Source organism: Diceros bicornis, chromosome 11 (genome assembly GCF_020826845.1).
Source record: "Diceros bicornis minor isolate mBicDic1 chromosome 11, mDicBic1.mat.cur, whole genome shotgun sequence".
Taxonomy (NCBI): domain Eukaryota; kingdom Metazoa; phylum Chordata; class Mammalia; order Perissodactyla; family Rhinocerotidae; genus Diceros; species Diceros bicornis.
The window spans coordinates 13555469-13570222 of record NC_080750.1 but is presented as its reverse complement, the minus strand read 5'-3'; the positions used below and the strand labels follow the sequence as shown (position 1 = coordinate 13570222).

Here is a 14754-nt window from a genome sequence, read left to right as displayed (position 1 = left end):
TTGAATCCTTTGTGCTACATCATGGCTGCTTGGCCTCCAAGTACCTAACCGCTCTGTGCAGCAGCCTCCTCATCTGTAAAATGGACAATTTTCTAGTGGAAAGAAAGCATGTCTTTGCATGAAACATTTCGAACAGACTACAGTAGGTTCCATAACACTGAAGAAGATATACGCATGGCAAATGAGCACATGGAAAGATATTCAGCATCATTAACCATTAGGGAAATGCAAAATGAAATCCACAATGAGATATGACTACACAGCTATCAGAGCAGCTAAAATAAAAGATGACAGCACCAAAAGCTGGTGTGAATGTGGGGAAACTGAATCACTCACGCAGTGCTGGTGAGAATGTGAAATGGCACAGCCACTCAAGAAAACAGTTTGACAGTTTCTTAAAAAACAAAACACACAACGACCATACAACCCGGCAATGGCACGCCTGGGCATTTAGCCCAGAGAAATGAAGACTTACGTTGACACAAAAACCTGTACACAAATGTTTATAGCAGCTTTATCTGTAATAGCCAAAAACCGGACACAACTCAGAAGTCCTTCAACAGTTAAACAAACTGCTATGTCCATATCATGGAATACTACTAAGAAATACAAAGAAATGAACTCTTAATATCTTCAACAATCCAGATGAATCTCCAGTTATGCTGAGTGGAAGACCAAATCCAAAAAGGCTGCATACTGTATGATCTCATTTATGTAACATGCTTGAAATGGCAAAATTATAGAAATGGAGAACAGATTAGTGGTTGCCCAGAATAAAGGAGGTGGTGGAGGTGGGAAGGAAGTGTGTGTGGCTGTGAAAGGGTCATATAAAGGGTCCCTGTGGTGATGGAAATGTTCTGTACCTTGACTGTATCAATGTTAATATCCTAGTTATGATATTGTACTATAGTTTAGAGAGAGAGTACCATTGGGGGAAGTGGGTAAGAGGTTGACATAATCTCTCCGGATTATTTCGTACAGCTTCCTGTGAATCTACAGTTATCTCAAAATAAAAAGATTAATTTTAAAAAATCAAAAGATGGAGGCAAAATCAGGGAAATAGGTATGTCAGTTGGTCAGTTATGGCATGAGCCTTAGAACCCTGACATCATAATGGCCAGTGATCTTGACGACTACGGAATCCTCAGGCTTCATGAACTAGTTTACAGAGCTCTGCCAAGACCTGTAGACGTGCTTGGTTTTCAGTGCCAAGAATTGAAGAAAAAAGGATGTTCTCGTCAATCAAAAAGCACTTTGAGCTTTTAGGTGGTCGCTCAAGGCTTCACCGCATCAGGTAGTCTGTTAATATACTACTTTTGGTTGTCAGAAGAGACTAGCAGTCACAGGAAGTGTTCTGTTTTGTTTCCTCTAAAATGTATGAACTAATTCTTCACTTCAGTACTGGTTTCATGAAAAGTTACTCATGTTCGTAAGATTCAGTGCTGCTGAGCACAAGAGAAGAGGCTTTACAGTCTCAAGAGAGATACTTTCTTGGCTCCATGAGAGAAAATTTTCTGTGTGTCTATGAAAATATCTACCCTATTTATGAAAGAGTTTTTGTGTTCTGTTAAATTTAGTTGTTATACCTGTTAGGACCAAAGAGTCATAGCTTAGAGCTTAGTTATAGCTCAACCAAATAATACCCAAGAATTTCCTTGGGTTTAGAAACTTTTTGATGTTTCCAGTATTATTTGCTGATCTTTGAGAATTTTCCCCCAAAATTTGAATATTGATTTAGATAAGATTAGAGTCAATTTTCCAGAATCTTCAGTTACCTAAATTTTTATGTTAACATGAAACTAAATTGTAATTACTTTTTCACAAATCTCCATATCATTTTATTTTATCTATATCAGGCCACAAATTGTCCTTTTTTTCTTTTTTTTTACTTATTTTTTTATTTTTTTTTTACCCTCTTGTCATACTCTCTACCGTTGGCCTCTTGGTTCTCCCCTTCCCAACAGCTCACGACCAGCTTTGCTTTGCTGCCTTCTCCTCTTCCCCACCTCTAACAGTTGGCATGCCCCAGGGCGTGTCCTTGAAACTGTTCTCCATCTACCTCAACTCCCTAAGTGACCTCATCTCTTTTGATAGCTTTCTATAACGCGGTGACTCTTGAGTTTGAGCTATGGAGCTCTGTTTTGGGGATTGAGACTGATTTTTAGTGTTGTGTCAACCTTGACATTTAGCATAAATGTCTATCAAACGTTTGGTCAGTGACTCACTGTTCTGTGGTGCTTGATGTGTTGCAGGGGAAGCCCTTCTGTTGAGGTGGACGCCCACAGTGAAAATGCTACTTCACCTGAGGGCGCCGGTCATACCCCGCTGATCCACAGCCCCGTAGAACTCAAAAGAGGCTGCAGGAAGGAGAAGCGGCACCTCTTCTTGTTCAGCGACTTGCTGCTTATAACTAATACCAAGTACGTATACGCTACATGCTCTCCTGATTATCATAAAATTGCATTTTCACTAACTCTTACCATAAGAAAATACTAAGTGGTTTTTTTCTTTTGTTTTTCAAATGTTTTGATCCTTCCTTTATTCAATAAGTATCCATGGAGGTTTTGTTCTGTGCTATGTCCCTCTAGAGAATACAATTGAGAATGTGACTGGCAGGGTCTCTCCTGTCTGGGGCTTCCAGGCAGATGGTAAAATTAAGGGGGCGGGGGGACATTACAGATCAAAGTTAGTGCTTCTGATAAGAGACAGATAAGGTACCACGTGGAGGAGAAAACGGGACCATCCTGGAGAGGGGTTGTCTAGGAGGGCCTCTCCCAGCTGCCACCTATGGGGTAAGAAGCAGCCACCATTCCTAGACAAGGTGGCTGAGCCTTCGAGGGTGAGGGAACAGCAGGTCTCAGTGGGGGCCACTTGGCCCTTTGGAGGCAGGAGTCTAGGAAAGGCTGACACGACTGGAGCCTACAGTGTGGGGCACAACATCAGGGATGATCCTGTGGTCAGGGGTCCATTCACATGACGTCTCCACAGGCCACAGTAAGGGGTTGAAATATTATGCTGGAGGGTTTTTAATTAGGGAAGTGACCGTATCTGGTTTATACTTTTAGCATGTTGTTCCGCCTATCGGTAGATAATGGGTTGGTGGGTAAGCAAGAGTGGACGCAAGGAGACTCCTTAGGGGAGGCAATAGTCCTGATGAAAGATAACAAGGACTCCGTCTCAGGAGTGGCAGTGAAAAGGAAAGAGGCAGCAGACAGATGTGGAATATATGCTGGAGACAGAACCAATTGGGTGCACTTTCCACTCAACCCTGAACACAAATGCAACTAATATCCAGCCTAGACCATGGTGATGGCTCAACTACTGTCCAAAGCAGGTGGATGCAAGGTTCTCTTGCTTCATCTCTGTTTTCATGATTTATGAAACACCATAAAAGACAAAGAACATTTCAACAAACAAAATATCAAGAAGCTTTTTCACTACTAGAGAAAACTAAAACCCTTCTCTGCTGCCCTCCCCCCAGCTGCCAGTTACACCACGTCATAGGTAAGACATGCAAGTACTGATTTTGCCAAATGCTGTATTTAATCTGAGTAACATGAATAAAAAGAGGAATGATTTATCAGAAGTTTATTCTGTGCCAGGTATTATGCTAAGGCCTTTATGTACCTAATCTTGTCTAATCCTTACAACTACCCTGTGAGATGGGATCATTTTCTGTATTTTACAGAGGACCTTGATGTTCAGAGGTCGCTTGCTTTCCCAGGTCACACATTAGCGATTAGTGGAGGCCACATTTGAAACTAGGTCTGTTAATTCCAGCACACAGGCTCTTACCCAACATGTGGTGCTGCTGCCTCTATTCTTTCTTTTGTCTGGATTTCACAGAACATTCCACAATCACCTAGTTTCTCTCTCATCATCGAAATCAACGTTTCCTGTGTGGTGAGGAAATGACTAACTCGCATCTGCTTGGTACCTGGTGAGAAATGGAACAGAATGCTCAGGCAACTGAAAAATGAATGAGAAGTCTAGCTATCAAAAAAAAAAAAACAGAGGCAAAGATAAAGATAATGATATATATTTAAGATGAGTGAAGTTGCCTACAGATGTAGCCGGGGAGGTGGTGATGTCATAATGAGGACAGAGAGAAAAAAGGTTCTGTCCAGGTCTTGGCATGAGGTCCATTCGAAACACTCTGCTCCTGATAGAGGGACAAGACATTATTTTTAAAAATGTAGACTAGTTACCATTTTCTTTATTTAACCAAGGTGAGTATAGGAATCTGAAATTTATTGGATGTGTTCTCTAGGAGCATCACAGATGGCTTGTGTAGTCTTTCCAACAGCCCTCCGAGGCAGGTATTGTTATCATCTCCAGACTTCAGATATGAAGACGAAGACTGAGGACGGCTCAGGAACTGGCCCCAACGTCATACACAGGAAAATGGTGGGAGAGACTCGCCCCAGGCCTGCCTTCATCCCAAGGCCGCGCTCTTCCTGCCACCATGTAGTACTCCATGCTCAGCCTGAGACACACACAAACAAGCAACCACTCACCCATCTCCTGCTTGTTAGGACTCTGCAGAACCACTCACATTCTATTTTTAAGGGGAACATGTTCTCCTTCACTTTTTTCCTACCTTTGTAATGATTATAGTATTTAGAAAGAGTAGAAGACCTTCGTTTTCTTACCAGAAGCCATTTATTGTCCCAGATACTGCTAACCTCTGAATGGGTTTTATAGAACCTACAGAATTCTGCTAAAAACATTTTATATAGAGACAGTGTTCTTTTCCCCTAGAAAATTGCACCTATTTAAGAGCTAAATTTGTATTTCAATTGGTCCATTATCATAAAAGATGTGCAATATCTTTCATTTTTCACATACTGCTTTTGAGACAGCTCTTTCTTTCTACTCAAGGGTTTTTATGATGTGACAAAATCTATATCAATTTATTTAATAATGTTCTTGTTTAAGAGACTCAGTTGCTGAAAGATTACTTTTATATACTTTCTACATCCACTGGGGATATCAGAAAGTGTAAGTGATCTAAGGCATTTGAATTTGGTTTATAAGACCTTGATATTGAGAGAATACAGATTTTTGATAAGATACCTGTCTTAATCTGGTCAGGCTACCCTAACAAAATACCATAGACTGGTTGGTTAAAACCACAGAAATGTATTTTCTCACATTCTGGAGTTCTGGAAGTCTGTGATCAGGGTGCCAGCAGGGTTGGGTTCTGTAAGAGCTCTCCTTCTGGCTTGCAGACGGCCTTCTTCTCACCCTGTGCTCACATGGCCTTTCCTCAGTGTGTGCATGTGGAGAGAGAGGTCTCTCTCTCCCTCTTCTTATAAGGTCCCCAATCCTATTGGATTAGGAGCCCCCCACCCCTTATGACCTCATTTAACCTTAATTACCTCTTATAAGCTTTATCTCCAAAAACAGTCATATTGGCAGTTAGGCCTTTAACATGTGAATTGCGGGGTGGGGATGGGGGTGGGGTGGGAGTTGGAGACACAATTCAATCCATAGCAGTAGCCAAACAGTACAGAATCCTGCCACTTTGTACAAGTTCTTACCACAATTTTTAGAAAACTACCTACTAGATCATTTCTATAGCTAACATTTGGGTACATTCGTGATTACTGTTAATATGAAAAAATTTACTTTTTTTTTTCAGAAAGAAACAACAACTACAAAGAAATAGCCCCCTAAAAGAGCAAGCTTATTTCTTTTTTGTCATGCCTCACTCTTAGATGGAGGATTGTGTTATGCCCTGGATCAATCTGTTCAAATTGATTACCTGAGTTTAGTGCCTCATTTTTCCACTCAGCCGTAAGCAGGGGTGGAGTGACTTAGGTTCCATTTTTCCTCAGCACATCTTCAGGCTTCAGTTGGAAACTCTTTCGTCTTTAGGTTGATGCTACAGAAATCAACACAAATGGAATAAATAGTTGACTAACTGCTGTCTATGTGTTAGTCAGAATAAGTGAAATTTGTGTGTAATAATAAAGGGGATTCAAATATTTCTCTCTTCATGAAGAAATTATATTTCTCCAGTTGTGCTGGATGTTAATAATAGTCAGTGAAAATTGTTGTGAGATTTTTGTCATTTTTTTCATACTACATTAGAAACTTCTCAAGAATTAAAGTCAGATGGGACCTTTGTTAATACTTTTGATATTCATTAGAAGCTAAATAAGAAGTTATTTTTCAAATGAAATTAAGACTTGTTTTTTTGAAACAGGATCTACTTCATAAATATCAAGATATTAACATTAGTAGAGGCCCGTGGAGAATTTACAGCAAAGGAGGGACTGTCCTTAGCTCACATCCTCTTTAGACATCTCTGTCCTCATATTTAGTTATTAAAGAATAAAGAAACAATGAAATCAGATTTTGTTTACATCAAAACATGAAGATGACTATTAGCTTATTTTCAGTGGAATTACAAACAGATTCTTACAGATACTCCCAAGCATCTAAGGGAACACTGCTATCTTAGAACAGGGGGAATCTCTCTAGAACCTGTACATGTCCACAGTTCACCGGCGCTCACCCTCCGGTATACAAGCTGAGGTAGAGGAAAGCAAGAGGGATACCGCCGTCTTAGCAGATAAGAGAATGAGGGCCCACACAGTAGAAATAATAACTGCCATCTTCCTCCTCCTCCTCTGAGACAGTTTACATTAGGTTCATCCTTTCTCATTTCTATTGACGTAATCTGAAGAGTCAGCGACTGATAGCAAAGAAACACAGTACCATCCCAGGAGAACCCACTGTAGTACAAGGCTTTGTTACAAAACATTTTCAATATTTTCAGGCTAGCTTTTAGCTTTATTGATAGAATGTCATGAGATTCATCCTCTCACTCTCAAAATGAGAGAACAATCTCATCAGAAAGCCTGAAGGCTCTGTGGAAAGAAAGGAGGCTGAAGGCAGGAAAGATGAGGAGGGTACTTCATGGAACTGGGCAGGTCAAGACTCATAGAGGCCAAGTGGTTATGAGCACAGGCTCATGAGTTAGGTTGTCTGGCTTCAAAGCCCGTCTCTGCTGCTTTGGGCAATTTACTTAACCTCTCAGTGAGTTTCTTCATCTATAAAATGGAGCTAATAGATGTAGTTGATTGAGGATTAAATGAAATAATGTTTATAAAATATTTAGAATGGTGCTTGGCATATGGTGAGAGCTCAATAAATGTTAGAGGAGGATGAAAACCATACTCTGGGCTTTTGGATAACTCTGTGGCTTGGTTTCAAGGGAGTGGATAATCTTGGCACTTTACTGAACTTAGGAGAGAATTATTGAAGTGACTTTTTCTAGGTCAATGTTCTGGAAGTTACCACTCAGTACCTTAGGTGTCTACACATGTGGACACCTACATTAGAAAACTTTAAAAATCTGTAAAAGCAAGCAGATATGTGTCTCTCTTTCCTATTGGCCTTCGTCTACTTTTAGCTTCCTAATGCTTTTGGAGTTACTATCTAGAAAAATTATTTTATGTGATAATTGATTGTGTTTCATAAAAATCTTCAAATACACCAACATAGGGTAAAAATGTGAAATACATGCAGAAAGAAGCCGCCTGTATCACAAGGCATGTTTCCATCTTATTTACATTCATTGTGCCCTATACTTTGAATCTAGATTATCCTTCAGGTGGGCTTCCTGTAAACTTATTTTCATTTCATAAATCCCATTGAAGCCTTTTAGTTTTGTTCCATGAATCAGCAGAGTCATAGGGGTTTTTGCACATGAGGTGGCTTGGATCACATTTTAGCTTTAGTGTTTCCACATGTGGTTCTGAACAGCAGGGAATTCCAGAGTGGTGTGCCCATCTTCCCTAGGCATCCTTCAGAGGGCTTGTAACTATTTAAATCTCAGGCCCATCTGAGAGTTAAATTTGTGAATTAACCAAGAGATATGGTGGTTTCCGTGTCAGAGTTCAAAGGAGATTAGGCAGAAATTGTCAGAAAGCAATTTCACTGCTGACAAAGTCGATCTCCTTCTGACTCCCCAAAGATAAATGGGAAATACCTCCATGACTTACATGTAAGACCTCCTGGCCACTGATTTGGGATTGATCGATTGATTGATTGATTGATTTTTAAGTTGGGTTCAGTCTGTACGCTAACAGTTTTTCAGTTTCAGCCAGACTCTAAGGGAAAATGGTATGAACAAAATCTTAAGCGAGGAAATTTAAAATAACCTATACTTAAAGGCTAGAAAATCTTTTTAAAAATTAAGGCTGAAAATGTATTTTAAATCCCTCTGATCCAAGCTTATTATTTTGTTTAATCTGTCTCTCTTAAGAAAAAAATTGTATAATTATTTTTATAAATCATGTATCTTTGTTCAGCCCCTCAGATGCTTTTTGATGTAAGCAAGACATGAATGAATAGTAAATTAATTATCATAATTAATAAATTAATTAATAAAATTATATATGTGATATAATAATAAAGAACAAATAGAACTCTATTAAATGAATACTAAATGAATTAATGGTTCTCTAATACAGCTCTAAAATATAGAGTATGGTCCATACTCAATACTCAACATTCAGAAAAATGGCTATTTGCTGCCATCGAGGAAGTGTTCTCAGGGCCTTCCTGGGCCAGGGGTCCCTCAGCAGACGCTTTGTAAAGCCCCATCTAACCACTGGCTGAGCTGTGCACAGAGGGTAACAGAGAGAAAGGAGGCTTGCTTCTCCCCGGAGCCGTGAGAATTGGCTTCTTACCGTGAGCACAGCTGTTCCCATAACACTTAAGAAACAAACTAACAGAGGTCTTGTTTGGTGATCTTTCTAGTTACCAAAAAACCCTAAAGATAGAAAATGAAATACCATTGAACACCATATGGACTGCCAACTGTTCGGACGAAGTGGGGGAAGCCAACACCTGTGCCAGCAGGTCCTTTGTCTTGGGCTGGCCCACGGTGGCCTTCGTGGCCACCTTCAGGTAAGACCCGCAGCTTGGCCCTGTGTTTACATGGGTTGAAAAGGAAAACATTTTCATCTGATTGTATATTAAGCCAGTGGCTCACTTTTTGACCTCTCATAATGACACTGTGTGTCTGGTACTTTCCCCAAAAAGGTTTTTATGTGCACATGTGTGCAAATTGATCACAAATAGTGGGAACTATTGGAGTAATTTCCTTTGGTTTGTATCAGTGGTTTTTCAAATGGGCTCTAGGAGTACGTGGGGACGTGGATGTTCAAAGCATGTGGAAGGAGAATCGAGAGAGCAAGGTGCTAGGGACCCTCTCCAACATCCTGCCCCTAATCCCCAGGGAGCAGCTGTGTTTTTAAATCACTGGAATATCTTCTTAAGCAAGTACTACTAAATAGTCCAATTAAGTTTGAAAAATTGCTTTGTAATCCCAAATTAGTTCCCTTAAAAATAGTATTTAATTATACAAATAAAATGAATCATGTCCTCAAATACTAGGTTGCCTGAATTGCTGTGTGCATATTATCTGGTGTCTATAGAAAGGTGACAATCTAAAACAAAGGTATGATTCCATGGAGTACAAGTTAGTTTTCCAAGACACATTCTTAGGCTGGCATGAGAATGGGGAATGTGGCCCCCCACCCTGGACATCCTGAGTCAACACTCCTGGGTTCACAGGGCTCCTTCTTTATATTTGAATAGCACTGCCAGCTGCAGGAACACTCTGAGGTATAATTAACCCTTTTCCCGTTCTGGAAACTGAAACTCAGAGTGGTTAAGTGACTTGCCCATGATCACATAGTTTGCATCCCATAGTTGCAATTAAGTGTTTAGATTCCAAACCAACATCTCTTCACCTTAAGATCTATTTCCCATTGCTGTAATACTGCTTGTAAAAGTGCAGGGTCCATCAAAAGCCGAATGATAAGGAGAGTACAGCTTACACAGGCATCCACATCAGTGATAACTGGCTGCTGATGGTTTCATCTGGAGTGGCAGTCTTAATGTGTTAGTAGAAGTATTTTATGTAGTTTAATTTTTTTCTCTCATTTTTTTAAATTGCAGTTCTTCAGAACTAAAGGAAAAATGGCACTCTTCCCTTCAAAGGTATTTTGTCAGCATACGTATTTTAAATCTTTGATCCACGATGAAAGAATGCAGATTTCTTCAAAGCAGTGCCCTCAAACTATTCTCCCTCTTCCTAGTAGAAATTGACCATCCTCAAATAACTTCCTGTTTAGATTTACCCTGGCTGCTACTGCAAATACTGTCCTCTCATTTACATGCATGTTTTGCTTATTTTTGTGGAAGTTCTGCTGATCACTCTCACCTTCCCCTTCTCTCCAACCTAATGACTGGAGATGACATTATTCTCAAAACACACATTGAACTCCCTTAGAGCAGATTACTCTACTGAGTGATTCTCGGAGCAACTGCTACTTCCTGCCCTTGAACCAAGGAATGTGCTGAGCCCTCCAATCTGGGCAGGAAAGCTCTGACGTCTGGATCTGCTGCCCAAATCTCACAGGACAGGGGCAACCTGTTATTTTCCGGGTCACATCTTATTCTCCTGAAATATTTTGCATAGTCTTCCAACCCATAATTTGATTTTGCTGAGTCTATTTATATGCTTTTAAAAATAGCCAAGTACATTGAAAATGTTAGCAATGTAGATTGATTTGAAAATAAGTTAATAGCTAATTCATTCTACTCTATTTTGGGTTATTATTGAATTTGATTAGGTACATCAATCTAGCCAAAGAGAAGGACCAGCCAAAAAGCATTCCCCTCAAAATCTTCACTGAGGACATTAAGAACTGTGTCTGTGTAAGTATTTTTCAAGACCAAAAATTAAATTCCAAGTTCCTGATTTGGGCAGAATGAAAGAGAGAGACATAGACATGGACAAAGACATAGAGAGATAGAGATAGAAATAGAGAGAGAGAGAGAGAGAGAGAGAGAGAGAGAGAGAGAGAGAGACACAGATAGGAGGGGGAGATGGGGAGGGAGGAGGGAGAAAGGAAGAGAGGGGAAGAGAGCGAATTTAGAAAGTACCATGTGGGAAAATGTATTTTCCTGTGTACACATCGTGTCTATAAAACATGAATCCTAGGCAATATGAAGCTTGAGGAATCTGTGATAGCTACAGTGCTTAAGCATGGAAAGAATACTGCATGTTAAGTGTCCATAATGTTTCTCTGGATCCTTCCAGTAGCAATTATAGTGGCTTGTTGTAGTAAAGTGACTTTCACAGGCAGGTATTTCCTATTAGAATGAAACATTTTTTCCAATTGTTGCTACTTCCATACAGAGTGGTCTGGGTTGTTTACACAGTTTTTTTCTTCCCATGATGTTTTATTTGGAATAATTGTAAACTTACAGAAAAGCTGCAAAAATAAAAATAGTGTAAAGAACACCCATACACCCTTCGGCTAGATTGATCTATTTAGTAACATTTTACTCCATTTGCTTTATCATTTATTTTCTGTCCCTGTCTGTCTCTCCTTCTCTCTATTGTGCATGAGGATACCTATTTTTGAGGGTCACACATACACCATGGCCCTTAAATACTTCGGTATGTCCTAAGAATAAGGATATTCTCTTATATAACACCATACAGTTATCACCTTTAGGACATTTAACATTGGTGTAATACTTTAATCTACCATTCACGTTCCCATTTTGTCGGTTGACCTCAGGAATGTCCCTTTTCCGTAGAGAATCCACTGGAGGGTCAGGTATTGCAGTTAGTTGTTATGCCAAATGCAGAGGAGTTTTGAAAGGTCTTTCATTCTGAGGAATGTCAGCACTGAATTGAGCTGAGAGGGATGACACTTTTAAGGGAGCAGCAAATTTCTACCTTATTGTGTTTATACTATTGGGGAAAAAAAACCTACGCCTCGGTTATTTGTGTGTAATTTGATCTCTGAAATTGTACTGCAGGAGCCAGGACATTTACCCTACTGAGCGAGATATTCGGGGTATTTTTTATGACACTTTGTTCTGTTACACTTTACAGGAGCTCCCGCTCACACAAAATAGTATGTGAAGGTGGAAAAAGAGGTGGTTTAAGACAGTTCTTTCTCTGGCCAATGGGAAAAGCCAATGGGAAAATCCATGTAAATATTCTGATCTGTTTCCAAGTATCAGAGAGATTGCCTTGCTGGAGGGAGATATGACTAGAGAGTTCCCTAGCAAAGCACACTATTGTCTCTGCCTGCTTTGATGTCAGTTATGGCAGTGCCTCACATTCAGAATTTTTCATGGAAAATCACCTTGAAATTTTTAAAAATCAACTTTATTTACATATGCTTTACACAAAATAAACACTTCTAATGTTCTTCATTCATTCCTGAAGATCTAAGTTTCCCTCTAATACTACTTCATTTCATCCTGGAGAAACTCTCTGTAGCAATTCTTGTTGTGCAGATCTGGTGCCAATAGATTTTCTTAGTTTCTTTTATCTGAAAATGTCTTTATTTCACCTTCACTCTTGGAAGATATTTTTGCTGGATATAGAATTTTGTTTGCAAATTTTTTCATTTCAACACTTTGAAGATGTTCCACTGTCTTTTGGTCTCTGTGCTTTCTGAAGAGTACTCTGTGATCATTCAGACATTAATCCTCTGTATGTGATTGGTCATTTGTCTTCAGCTGCTTTCAAGATTTTCTCTTTAATTTTGGTTTTTAGCAGTGTGGCTACGAAGTGTCAAATCATGGTTTTCTTTGAATCTAGCCTGCTTGGCCTTTTCTGAACTTCTTGAATTTTTAAATTTGTGTCTTTATGTATGTAAATTATGTCTCAAGTTTGCGAAATTTTAGTCCTTATTACCTTATATTATTTTCTTGCCAATATTCTCTCTTCTTTCCTTCTGAGAGTCCAGTTACATGTATATGAGACCTTTTCATATTGTCCACAGGTCCCTCAGGCTCTGCTAATTTTTTTCAATCTTTTTTTCCCTTTTTATTCTTCAAACTGGATAACTTCTATTACTTATTTTCAAAATCGCTGACTCTTCCACTTGTCATCTTCATTATGCAATTTAGCCCATCCAGTAAATTTTTTCTTTCAGATATTTTTCAGATAAAAAATTTCTATTTTTCAATATTTTCAGTTTCTACACTGAGACTGCTTATTTTTGTTTATGATGACCATATTTTCACTTATATAATTAAGCATAATTATAATCGCTGTTTTGGGCTAATAATTTGAACATTCAGATCATCTCAGGATTGGCCTCAACTCTTGAGAATTGATCACATTGTCCTGGTTCTGCATATATCAAGTAACACTGTAGCTCATATGAAAAAAAAGTCACATTTCCATTTTTTTCAGATTATTTGATAAAATAGTTTATTTTTTTTAAGTTATTTGTCTACAAAAAGCTGTATCTACTGGAATTTATCTGTTTTGGAGAACAGACAACATGCAGGAAGAAATACATATATCCTTGGAATTACTATTTTGAACATAATATGTTCCTTATGCCATGAAAAACCATTATCTTACAGCCCAGATAAATTAGGTAGTAATTATTAGCATTGCAAAAGAGATTTTTTTTACTTTACAAAAGATTTCGTGGGAGAATTTTTAAGTTGTATTGAATGGTTTTCAGACATATTAAAAAATAGCAGAACTGTTACTTATTAAACCCCAAGCTAAAGCCCAGTCTTTGAATCCTCCCAGAAAATTTAGCACAGGAAGCTCCCAACGTCCCCAAATTTGGGTACTCTGAGCTCTATGCTGGGTTCTGAAACACTTTTTCACAATCCTTAGGGCTACAGCAGTTTGAAATCAATGAATGCTTTCGTTGATAAAAGTTCAATTATCAAACAACTTTCAGGGCCATCTGTCATCTCAAGCAATTGAATTGAATTCATAAGAAGAAAAATAAAACGAAAGAACAAGTAATGAAATATGAAAGAATTTCCTTCAACTTTGTTTTTGATATCATTTTTAAGGCCTGGGAATGTCCCCTCATGCTGTCTGTCTTCTTTAAGCAGTTTATCAAAGGACACAGGCTTATTGCCTGATAATATTATAAAACCTATGTGCATAGTAAACGTTCTTGGTTACATTTTGTCTTATTTTAATATGTCTTTTGGAATTCAGATAGTTTGATGGATATTACCTCAGAATACTATTAATCCCTTTCAGGTACTTTTCTGTAAATCTTCTTCCTATTTTGATGGAGCAGTTTCTCAATGGGAGGTGTGGCAGAGAGCTATTATGAATACCCTATTCACTGGCAGAGTTGGGAATGGAATTTAAGTTTCTAAAATTTTTAGTCTCATTTCCTAGACTCATTGGTTTTATTTCACTGTCTCAACAGATTTCAACAATGAAAACTTAGTAACCATGATGCCTGACACAAAGAAAGTACTCACTAAATAGTTTTTAAAAATGTCTCTTCTAGCCAGTTCTTAATCTGATTTTACTGCAAAGAAATACAGCCATACTACAAAAACACAACTCAGGAAGAGAAAGGGTCCAGCTCCTCCTTTTTAAACTATTGCCCTTCCATTGCAGAAATAGTGTTAAGGCTCTGAGGACCAGCCCATGTGCCCTCTGGGAATTCTCAGTCTTTCTCTTTCTTGCTTAAGTTGTTACATGTCGTGTGCCACAAATCCTTTAAGAGAAATATATGTTTTACTGAAACGCTTCCTGCTAGCTTCATGTTATATAAAGGAATGAAAGTAAATTATAATTAGGGGTTCATGCTCTACATGTGCTATACGTCGTCATTACCTGAAAACAAGCTTGCCTTTAGAGTACGGATAGTCATTTGACAACAAATTATTTACTCACCTGCTTTAAAGTTTTTAAATTTAAATTAT

At 38.7% G+C, this 14754-nt stretch overlaps 1 protein-coding gene across 1 annotated transcript in view; it reads left to right on the top strand.

Annotated features, from left to right (window-relative positions):
• Positions 1–244: 244 nt before the first annotated feature.
• The window catches only part of LOC131411605 (rho GTPase-activating protein 20-like), a 36885-nt gene continuing 22375 nt past the window's right edge, over positions 245–14754 (top strand). Inside the window, exons 1-5 of the mRNA XM_058550632.1 lie at positions 245–345; positions 2253–2420; positions 8776–8925; positions 9982–10023; positions 10659–10743. Of these exons, the coding sequence (XP_058406615.1) occupies positions 245–345; positions 2253–2420; positions 8776–8925; positions 9982–10023; positions 10659–10743 (546 nt within the window). The remainder of the gene's footprint in view (positions 346–2252; positions 2421–8775; positions 8926–9981; positions 10024–10658; positions 10744–14754) is intronic.